The sequence below is a fragment of the Teleopsis dalmanni genome, chromosome 1 (assembly GCF_002237135.1).
Source record: "Teleopsis dalmanni isolate 2A chromosome 1, ASM223713v2, whole genome shotgun sequence".
In the NCBI taxonomy this organism is placed as follows: Eukaryota; Metazoa; Arthropoda; class Insecta; order Diptera; family Diopsidae; genus Teleopsis; species Teleopsis dalmanni.
This window is the reverse complement of record NC_051846.1, coordinates 38,511,134-38,522,353: the sequence shown is the minus strand read 5'-3', so window position 1 is coordinate 38,522,353 and position 11,220 is coordinate 38,511,134. Positions and strand designations below refer to the sequence as shown.

At 32.1% G+C, this 11,220-nt stretch overlaps 3 protein-coding genes across 4 annotated transcripts in view; 1 reads left to right on the top strand and 2 right to left on the bottom strand.

Moving 5' to 3' along the window:
• Positions 1-1,185, top strand: part of LOC119679757 (GATA zinc finger domain-containing protein 14-like) — a 5,259-nt gene extending 4,074 nt beyond the window's left edge. The window contains exon 2 of the mRNA XM_038092293.1: positions 1,172-1,185. Within this exon, the coding sequence (XP_037948221.1) occupies positions 1,172-1,185 (14 nt within the window). The remainder of the gene's footprint in view (positions 1-1,171) is intronic.
• A 211-nt stretch (positions 1,186-1,396) lies between these two features.
• On the bottom strand, positions 1,397-2,069 carry LOC119672373. 2 transcript variants are annotated; one of them, XM_038083399.1, is made up of 2 exons: positions 1,989-2,069; positions 1,397-1,931 (listed from the first exon to the last, which is right to left on the bottom strand). In XM_038083399.1, the coding sequence occupies exon 2, from the start codon at positions 1,921-1,923 to the stop codon at positions 1,438-1,440; it is 486 nt and encodes a 161-aa protein (XP_037939327.1). In that variant the 5' UTR covers positions 1,924-1,931; positions 1,989-2,069; the 3' UTR covers positions 1,397-1,437. The 2 variants fall into 2 exon arrangements, with proteins under 2 accessions (XP_037939327.1, XP_037939326.1); XM_038083398.1 differs by having other exon boundaries at positions 1,993-2,069.
• Positions 2,070-8,554: 6,485 nt separating this feature from the next.
• On the bottom strand, positions 8,555-9,208 carry LOC119673019. Its single transcript, XM_038084220.1, has 2 exons — positions 9,144-9,208; positions 8,555-9,079 (listed from the first exon to the last, which is right to left on the bottom strand). The coding sequence occupies exon 2, from the start codon at positions 9,069-9,071 to the stop codon at positions 8,601-8,603; it is 471 nt and encodes a 156-aa protein (XP_037940148.1). The 5' UTR covers positions 9,072-9,079; positions 9,144-9,208; the 3' UTR covers positions 8,555-8,600.
• Positions 9,209-11,220: the final 2,012 nt, after the last annotated feature.

The window sequence follows — 11,220 nt, the reverse complement described above, 5'->3', positions numbered from 1 at the left end:
AGCAATTTGAGTTTCGGGAACAGGAAAAATAGGCACGGTTCCAGATCTTGCGAATATGGTGCCTGAGCGATGACAGTGGTGCCGTGTTTGGTCAAAAAATCGAGTACAACAAGAACTTTCCATAGTAAAAAGCGCTAAATGCACTCGAGGTAGTCTCACATTAACAGCTGCTGTAAACAAACTAATTGACAGATGGCGCTCAAATTTGTACCATATGTCAAGAAAGGGTTCACCAACATAACAAAAAAAATTTTTTGATAAAGATCTATTATTTAAGGAGTAGTTAACAAACAACAAAATCCGGATACTTTTTGAGCAGGAGGTATTCTTCCATACCTCATAATAGAATAAAAATCTTACCGCTTGTTATGAATTTATATGCCGAGTCCACACATACAACTGAGTGATGATACGACGCTTACTAACAGTTTATAAACCGTTGTATCATCACTCAGTTGTGTGTGCGGATTCAGTACATAAATTCATAACAAGCGGTAATATTTTTATTCATTTATAATCCGCTTATCTATCGATATTAATAGACTTTACTCTCATTAGTAAGGAAATTGTAGTGCTCAGTTGAGAATCGATGATACCAAAAGGTTCAATATCTCTTTACTTTAGTAAGTTGCTAAGGTTTCGATATGAAGATCGGTATGTAGGATTGCCGAAAATAGGTATCAAAGCGCTTATACGATTCTTATAAGTGGAATTGGTATGACTGAAAGCATCTGAGTGCAGTTTTGGAAGCTTAGCTCAATGTTATGGACCTATAGAATTCGTAATTTCTAGCAAACAGCAGATGTATAGGTTTACATTTAATTAAAGATAATTGAGAAATGATGAATATGTGACAAATGTCGAGAAACCCATTTACGATCCCTTGATAACATACCAAATTTACTTACTATAGGCTACTTACTGTAGTGAATATAGTTCACTATTCTTCACTATTTGCTATACTAAACAGCGGTACATCTACTTTATTGTTTTAGTTGAATCACTGGGATCAACATTGGGAAAACCTGGTAATTTACACTACATTTATTTTTTGTTTAAAGAATGGCTATTTCATTCATAATTGTTTCAGGTTATCATTTTTCTGGTAAAACCACTGGGATCAACATTGGGAAAACCTGGTAATTTATATTACATTTATTTTTTATTTCAGGTATGACAGAATAGCTATTGGAAAATCTTTTATTAAGGCGACCATCTCTTTTGCTGAATACAAAGTCATCAAAATAAGTTAAACTTTCATGGATCCAAAACATAAATTATTTTCTCTAATCAAAGCACAAATCAAAGATCAAGAAAATTGTATACCGTATATACATATACCTGTATATTTAAACATTTAAAAGTAAGTAGGTTTCTATCAGTTCAGTATTTATTTAAATTTTCATTTAGCACTACAAATTAAAACAATGTCTAAAATCAATTATTTTCGAAATTGACAGAGCATGTACTATTATTACCGTTATAGTTACTTGAAACGTCAACGTAATGCATCCAAGTAACCAACACCCGCGAAACAAACGCAGCTACACAAAAAATCACACAAAATTTAATTGAATTCCCAAATGAATAGTCCCTCTCATCTTTATGAACTTTCTCAACACTGTCTTTTATTGATCCCTGTTTCTTCTGCTCTTGTTTAACTGATTGAAAAAACTGTTCCACACCATTTCCGTCTATGGGCTGGTTTAGATCTACCTGGAACTTATTGGACGCCTCCTTATTTTCGTATTCCTGTTCACTTAAAGAATCTATGAAGTCCTCTTCAGATTGATCTGTAAGTGACTTCAGTTCCGTTTTACACTGACCTAGCGGTTTGGCCTCCATACTACCCACATTTTCTTGACCCTGTTCTGGAGACTGAACGACGCTTGAAGACGGCAAAATTTGTTCTTCAGAAAGCATTGTTTCAACTAAAAATAAATAGATTTATATCCCTCGTAGTTATTGACCTTCACACGAAAACTTACTTACTTTTTAGACATGCCTCTAATGGTATCAAAAAAAAATTTGATTTGGAATTTGAAGTTGACAGAACTCAAATAGTTTTTATAATAAATATAAAATAATTTTTTTTAAGATATAAGAATTTAAAAATTTTTTATATTACTTTGTTTAGATCTGATTGAGGTAGACAACTATTTATATCAAATTTGGATTTTGTAAAATAAAATTTAATAGTATCTAGTTTCGAACATAAGCCCTTGCAGATTGTGTATAATTTTTCAATTTTGATGGATAGAGCAAAAATAAAATAAAGGTTATAATTTGAAATATCATTTGTGTTCATTTACGAAAAAAGTTTTTAATAATGTGTAAGAAGTATCACTTATAGTAAGTTAGTAGTAACAGATATAAAGATAGTTTGAAGACTTGCAATATAAGTCGTTTCAAAGAATATTGAATTCTAGAAGAACAAAGAATTTCACATTTTTATTTTACTTGATTGTCCAAATTTTGAATAATGCTGGGGGTTTTTATTTCCCTCTAAGACATTCTATGATGCACATTTCATCATCTAAAAAATTAGATCCGAACAAATTGATCCCAATAAGATTTTTGTTCGTTTAAATGAATCTTAAGACTAACTTATAACTAACAACTTTGCTTATATTTATAGTGAGGATTCGAAGTATCGAATCCTGATAAGAGAATTTGTTGTTTATTTAGGCCGAACAACGAGAATAATATTTTTAATTACAATGTTTATTTAGAGATTTTAAAGTATAATACGGTATGTAATTATAATAGAATACAATGAGAACATTTCATTGTTTGGTTAGGCTGAACAGCGATAACAATCTTTTTAGTTATAATGTTTAGTTAAAGATAATAGAATATAATAAAATATAATGTAGATCTTTCGTTGTTTGATTAGGTCAAACAACGATAATAAAATATTTAGTATAGGGATAAGATAAGAGAATATAACTCACGCGTCTCCCAAATCCGGCCCTGTGCTTAGTTTCATTAACGGAGCAATCATGCGATATTATTCGAACGCATGGTTCATACCAAACGGGACATCCATTTGTTTGTCTGGAGAAGTTCCCTTTTGGCCACGGTTGCCACTTATGGTACTTTAGTACCAAAATTGGTACTTTTTCTTTTTTTTTTTTCGTTTGGTACTCACGTTCAAAAAATGGTACATTTTTGACGACCCAACTTTATTGTGGATATTTCCAATTAATGTTTTTTATAAATGCAACTTTGCACTATTTTATATTTTGTTCATTTATAACACTATGAAAACACAGAACGAGAAAACAAAAAGGTCCAAAAAAATTTTTTTTTTTTACCTTTTTTTACAGAAATGGTACCTTTTTAAACCAATTTTGGTACAGAAAAAAATTTTCAAGTGGCAACCGTGCTTTTGGCTTCGGTAGCTCTCAACTTCGCAAAAGTGCGCTCGGTCTCTCTTGCTTTAGCTTCCGAACAAGCAAGATCAATACTTCTTAAAAAAATAAAAAGAATATTTAACTTATATAAAACATTATAACTAAAGGCTTAGCAATCAACCTATTCTTTTAATCGTACCATATAATATGTAAAATTACAAGAGATATCTAACAACTGAAGGAAATATTTGAATTTAATTCAATTAAATTGTTAGTCTTAAAAATGGCATGCAAGCAATTCCTGTGGGAATCTATGAGCGTAACTTTTTATTATATTTTCAATTTAAGAAATTGCAAATAAAAATAAAGCTAAAGTTGAAATACTTGAAAATCAACATAATTTCTATGAAAATAACAGTAAAATTGTGTCCATTTTGAAGCGCACTTAAAATGCAAAGGAAAACGTTTGCCTCAAAAGCACTTACCAAACCACTTCAATTACCTTAAATGTATCTGTTTATTTACAAATGCATGAATACGTTTATATGGACAAAGTAGTAGTAGAGAGTAAGGTTAGTCAATAGTGGACGGGAGTGAAGCAGAAGTGGGCAGAAGTGGCATAATGCAGGTAAAAGGACGCTTTTATATAATATTAAATAGCTAAAATCAACAATCTTAACAATTTAAGGAATATTAAAAGATTAAAAGGCAACAAACAACGAATCCATTGAGTGAAAGTACAAGCATATTTAAGGAGTACCAAAAATTGGCGGCACTTAACCAACGGAAATCAGCGTGCACACGGCAAAGGAAGCGGAAAGTATCTGCATTCAAATATACCAAAAATACACCCAACACACCAACACACACACACACACACAAACACACATACACACATTTGAAAAGAAACTCTTTTATGTTGTAACGAAGAAGAAAATATAAATAAAATAAAATTTTATGTTTTCAATTTCCTGCCGTACTTTTTTGCACTCCTGTGTGTTGTTATTCGTGGTGGTATTGGTTTACTAATGGCGGTGAGGTATGTCGATGTCGATGCTGGGGTATGTTGGGCATTATGGGAAAGCAATCGGCTTGTGTGCGTTGCGTTGTGTTGTGTTGTGTTCAGTTTATGACATTTTGTTTGTAATTTAATAGTTGAAAGGATTTAATTTACGCTGAAGGAGGTGATATAATTAATGAGAGTATGTTGACTGTAACAATTGAAAGCTGTCGCATAATTGTTATTAATTAAAGAATTGTTGCAGCTTCTTCAAATTATTTGTAAAAAATTAAATGGCAATCAAACAAAACAAAAAAAAAAAATAAATTAAATAAAAATAAGAATGCTAGGTTATAAAAAGTATGTGTGAAAAAAAAAAACTGATGTAAAGAAATCAAAGAAAAATTCAGATTAAGAGAAAAAACACGTAACATATTCATCAGATAAGCTTAACGGCCGACAGTATTGTTAACAGCAGGGTTCCATTATAGCATCAAACTGACATAGATTCACACAAACCCGCATAGAGATATGGGGGAAATGTAAAAAAACAAACACATTGAAGAACAAAACAAAGTTAAACTCTAAATGCTTTACTAACGAACTTTATTCAATTATGCAAAGGGTGCACACAATATAGAGAGGTGAAAGTACATGAGACCAGGAGAGGTTCAGACAAGCGGGACACGTTGGTAAAATATATACAATTTTATACTTTGTCATTGCATGAAAGTGTGAATATAGGAATTGTAACTGTGTGTGTGTGTGTGTGAGTGAGTGTTTGTGTGCAAAGTTGGTTTGAAAAATATACCAAAAATGCACAAAATAAAAATAAACTCAAAACAATAAAAAGCAGAAAACAATAAAAATAGTATAAAACAAACCTGTTAAATGGAAAAAAAATCAGATTACGTACAAATACAGTAACACGACAACATAGCCAGGACTTTAGTGGTAACACTTAAAAAAAAATCAAAAAAAAAAGGCGCAAAACCCATTGAACAGCACGTGAAGGTATACAAAAAAAAGAAAAGAGAAAGTGAAAAGAAAGAAAGTAGCTGAAAAAAAATTTGTAGGAAATTGAATGTATGCGAGATTAAGCCGACTGATAAAATGCACAAGTTACGAGCTGTTTTACAAAAGTGCTCATACACAAGTGCCTGGAGTAGTTGCCAAATACCCATGCCGCCAACCGCCACCAAACGCCACCAAGCGCCACCAGCGGCCACCGTTGGCATACTGTTGGAGCCACCGAAAAAAAAACACTAGCCGAAAGCGGTAGTTTTGGATTATTTGTTACCAGTTGGTCAACTGAACGGCACAGTTCATATTTATTCATCTACGACTATCGATAGGTGCCAAAATGCTTCAAAACTTTTTTGTTCAAACCTTCATTTGGTTTTGGTAAGCGCCTGGCGCTATTGTTGCAGTCACAAGTGTGTTATGGAGTTTGGAATATAAAATGCATTTTACTTTGAGAAAAAAACCAAAAAAAAAAAAATGCAGTAGTATAAAAAATATTTTTTCCAAACTAATATGTACATATATAACTACACTTTAGATACACAAAGTTTTTTATGTTTATTTGTTTTTCCAGATAAATCCTTTTTCCTTTGATTATGTGGAAGCGTTTGCATGCTCAGGCCGCCTCATGCTAATTCATTTATTTAAAGCCTAAAGGTTTATTTATTTGTATTTAACTTATTTTTTATTTACGAGTACCAGTACCAGTACCAGTAGCAGTAGCAGTTGTATTTGCTGTATAGTGCAGAGCATTTTATTCCAAACTCTTCACAGCTTTTATGGAAGTTTATTCCTCAACTGGTTTAATTCAAAGTTTTTAATTAAATTTTATTGAAATCGTGTACACACAAGTGTTAATAACTTTTAAAAAACATTTTACACATATAATATTTTTAATTGAACTAAGCTAGGTGTCGGTACTCATATGCTCAATGGGTTAAGTTTTTATGAAAAATTTATGAGCACTTTGCGGAATCTAATAGTTAATATATCAACTTAAAAGATTTAAATGTTGTCTATGGGCACTCAATTAAATTATATGAGATACAGCAAAAAATTAATAAAAATTGTTATATCAAAGAGGATCCGATATTTTATTGGATGTTTGCATGCAGTTTGATGAATTAATTAAGAGTGTTTCCATAGTAAAAATCGCTAAATGCACTTGAGGTAGTCTCACATTAACAGCTGCTGTAAACAAACTAATTGACAGATGGCGCTCAAATTTGTACCATATGTCAAGAAAGGGTGTACCAACATAACAAAAAAAATTCTTGATAAGGTTTATTACTTAAGGAGTAGTTAACAAACAACAAAATCCGGATACTTTTTGAGCAGAATCTAAAATCATAAAACTAATTGAGTAACACCTAGCTTAGTTCAATTAAAAATATTATATGTGTAAAATATTTTTAAAAGTTATTAACACTTTTTCTTTTAGTTTATGACATAAAACAAAATAATATCCTTATATTAAAATGGCTAAGAGGGCCATTGAAGTAGATTTATATATACAGTAAGATCCCACTTAACGCTGTTTCGGTTTAACGCTCTTTTATTTCAACCCGAACATTTAAGCATATGTTTGAATCAACAGACGGAGAAGAGAAACAATCAATAAGAGAATTTTGGAAAAACTACAATATCATAAATGTTATAGAAAACATAAACCTTTCTTGGAATGAGATAATAGAAAGATCTTTGAAAAGAGTATGGAAGAACATTTGACTAGATTTAAGTAAGAGCAAAGACATTGGATGCTCTGTCGTTATGGATGAAGTAGTAAAAGAAATAGTGGAATTAGCGAAAGAAACCGGTTCAGATGCGGTAAATGTGGAAGACGTCGAAGAAACAGTTCAAGAAAGGAGCAAATAGTTTTTCTAATGATGAGCTCAAGGAATTAATTGAGCAAGAAGAAACAAAAATATTCTTAGTAGTGATTTCGAAGAAGAGCAAAAAGAATTTTCGATGGTGTTTGTAAAAAGGAATTTGACCACAACAACTGAAATTATGAACCAATTTTTTGACAGGAGTTGAAAAGCAAGACGGGGTGTTATAGATGATTTATCCACTTATCAACGGCTTCTAGCAGAACACAAAAGGGAAATCGTAAACTGCATTAGATGCCTTCTTGACAAAAAGGCAGAACACTGGAAACACAAAATAGACTGAATGACCTGACTGACTTAAAATTTTATTTATTTTCATATATATTCGTTTATATTGTTTTTGTTTATGTAAGAAATAAATATTTGATTCTATTATTATTAAAACTACTAAATTATAACTATTAAATTTAATACCTAAGCAATTTTGTATCAACCTTCTCCAAACCCCATTAGGGGGTTCATCTAACCCCTCATTATCATGTTAAGATAGCCTCGTTTAGCGGTGTTTCGCATTACGCTCTATTTTGATGGAACGTGTCCTACGTGTTAAACAGGGTCTTACAGTATAAGTATATGTATATACAGTCAAACTTCCATAACTCTAAGTACCATTTTGCAAAGAAAAGGTTCGACTTGTGGAGACTTTGAGCAAAAAAATTTTTTTTTCTTCTTATTTTAAAACAAATCAAATACAGCACAGAAATTATAGTGAAGTGAAACATTCAAAAATTAGGGTTTAAAATTTTAATTTTGTTTCTTATATTCAGTAAAAAAAGCTTCCAATTTATTCCAAACCTCATAGTGATCATCAGTTGGAGTATCATTCGTTTGTTAATAAAAATTCAGAATTTTGAATGAGTCTTCTACTACATTCTTGGAAGGCTAATAAACAATTTCATTCACCAAACCCTCCTCATTACTTTTCGTTTCACTTAGAATTAGATCCAGTAATTCAAAGCTACAATGTTCCATAATATCGTCATCTATAGGAAAGTTTGATGTACAAATTTCATTGTCAAGCCTTATATAATCGTTAAGAGAAGCATAGAAGTTATTTACTTTAAACCACGCTACCAGCGACTGGCATTTGCACAAAGAAGCACTTCCCCTAACACCAAAATAGATTCATACTTAAAACAAAAATTTGACTTGTAGAATGCACTTTCCCACATTCCAGAAATTCGAATTATAGAAGTTTGAGTTTTGGAAGTTTGACAGTATTGTATATAAATTTTACAATTATGCGAATTTTTTTCTTTATTTTTTATTTTAATATTCATTAACCATTACATATCAAAAAAAATAATGACTTTTACTTTTAGTCATTACGATTTAGTGATTATAATCACTTTCAAAATTAGTGGCATTTGCTTGCTTGTCATTAACATTAAAGCGATCTTTAATTTCGATGTAATGCATCCATGTAAATAATAGCCGCAAAACTACCGCTGCAATCGGAAAGAATAGAGTTGATTTAATTGAACTCCAAAACGGATAGTTCACCCTATCTTCATGAACTTTCTCAACACCGGCTTCTATTTCTCCCTGATCTTCTGCATCTTGCATCTTATATTGATTCATATATTCGGTTACTTCTGCAGCCTCTTGACTTTCGTACTCATGCTCACTTACGGGTTCTATAAAGTCCTCTTCATATTGACCTGAGAGTGAGAGCAGTTCCTCTTTACACTGACCTGGAGCTTTAATTTCCGTAGTAACCCTATTTTCTTGACCCTGTTCTGGAGACTGAATGGGGGTTGAAGATGGCAAAATTTGTTCCTGAGACATAGCGTTGAATGACATGATTTCAACTATAAAAAAATTAATGAGTTATAATATTTGCAGTTAATGGCTTTGGTATGAAATTTTACTCACATTTCGGAAATAGCTGTGATAACTTTTAAATGACAGTTTGATCTTTCAGAATTCGAAGTTGACTGAATTCAAATAATATTTAAAATGTGTATTTAATAATTATGTATATAACATATAATAATTTGAAAATTTTTTGGGTTACTTAGTTCACATTTAACTAAGATATAAAAATAGTAAAATATATTTTACGAAATCGGTAAAATAAAATTTAATCGAATCTACTTTTTATACCTGTGACTGCTGAATTTCATTAAAGAAGTTAATTATTATTTATTAGAGGATAAGAGGATATAAGAGGATTATTAATAAGATTTTTAGTTATTGTTAAATTTTTTGTTTATATATAAAAAAATATGTCTTACACTTATTTACCTAATTTAATAAAAATTATAGATTCTTAAGTTGAGTGTGGCTTGCTACAATTCGTAGACGCGTGGATCCGTTCTTGTGTTTCATACCAAGCCTTGTGTCTATCTTTGGTTTATCGTTATGCTTTAAGAAATGTGACAGAAGAGTTATTTTTTCCTCATAGTTCAACTATACATGATAATGTTATTGTATTTTATATTTATTAGAGTATCTATTTAAGAAGTGTTTATATCTTCTTTATTGAAAAATTTATTATAATATATAATAGTAGTGTTTTGACCAGAGAGTAGTGAATCCAGTATTGTTTAGCTTGGGTGCCTGCTTGTGAAGGGTTATGACCACGGTGCTTTAAAAATCACACGTATCAAGATAATACGCCAATAAACAATGCACCCATTGGAAATTCCCGAGAATTTCCGTCAGCGCCAATTAAAGTTATGTGTTTGCCATAATTTTCTCCTTGGTAAGTTGTGAGACCCACTCTACCTCTGCTGATCTTTAGTGTAAATATGCACTTTACCGCCGAATTAAAGTAAAATAAAATCCTTTTTCTCGCGTAAGTTTGGGTATTAACCACAGTCATCACCACTCTTTCAAACTTAGTTGGTTAGGACAGCCGCGGGCCCGTACCCCCGTCGTACTAGACTACTACCACCGGTCAGGTATCGCAAGTGAGGACACTCACTTACTACTATTCACTCTTCAAACAGTATCGATATAGCGCCGGGATTTTAGTCGCCTCTAACGACAGACATGCCATTTACGTAGACACCTCGTCTTGAAGGCTTAACACCACGGAACTTAGGGGAACTCCATATGAGCTCTGAGGAATTTCGCCGGTACCAGTTGAAGCTGTGTTTGGGCATAACTTCCACCTTGGTGAGAAGGAGCAGTCAGTTTTAAAGTATTGTATAATACAGAAAATTCTTTAAAAAGTGTCCGCAGGTTCTGTTAGTTACAACCTTATTAGTCGCCAGGATTTCTTGAATGATTTGAAAGTGCGTGTGCCAGCACATTTGAGTGACTACCAAAACGGCTTAGATATATCTTATAATGTTTGTACAAGGAGTAAAATGTTGGGTTGTAAGTTTTAGCGTAACCTGTCGTTAGTACAATAAAATTTAATATATAAATTTATTATAATAATAGTGGATAATAATTATGTTTTTAGGCTCATGATGTGAGTGAGTGTAGAAATGTGTAGTAGCTTTAGATGGTGTGGTTTCTTTAGTTACTTAGAAGATTTCAATATTACAAAAAGAGTCAGTTATTTATTGCGCACTTGCGAACATGTAGAATATATGAAGTGGGTATTAATGATTGCTAAAGGTTTACCATGTAATGCTTGATCCTTTTTTTGAGACAGCGCAACTGGGCACTTTTACTCTTTGATAGCTGGGGGTACTACAGGGTCCCACCCATCTCATTGACTAATTTATGTATTGCATGTAAGCTTCATGATTATTCAGTGATTGATTTAAGATCTGTGTACCTCTCCGTGCGGAGAGTGATTACTCTAAGATTAGATAGTGGTAAGTAGGATAGCCTGTCAATTTTTGCATATAACTTCAGGGCTCTGTTCCTTATGTATTTTTTGATCGGGTCTATTCTAAGGTCTCTTAGCATGTCGTTTGTGCGGATGTACCAAGGCACTTTGAAGAGCCTTCGTAGAGCCTGACTTTGAGCAACTTGTAGCTTTTGTATAGTA

Bases quoted from the DNA above. Each gene is read 5' to 3' on its own strand.
- LOC119672373 (XM_038083399.1), bottom strand. From the start codon at position 1,923: ATGCTTTCTGAAGAACAAATTTTGCCGTCTTCAAGCGTCGTTCAGTCT.
- LOC119673019 (XM_038084220.1), bottom strand. From the start codon at position 9,071: ATGTCATTCAACGCTATGTCTCAGGAACAAATTTTGCCATCTTCAACC.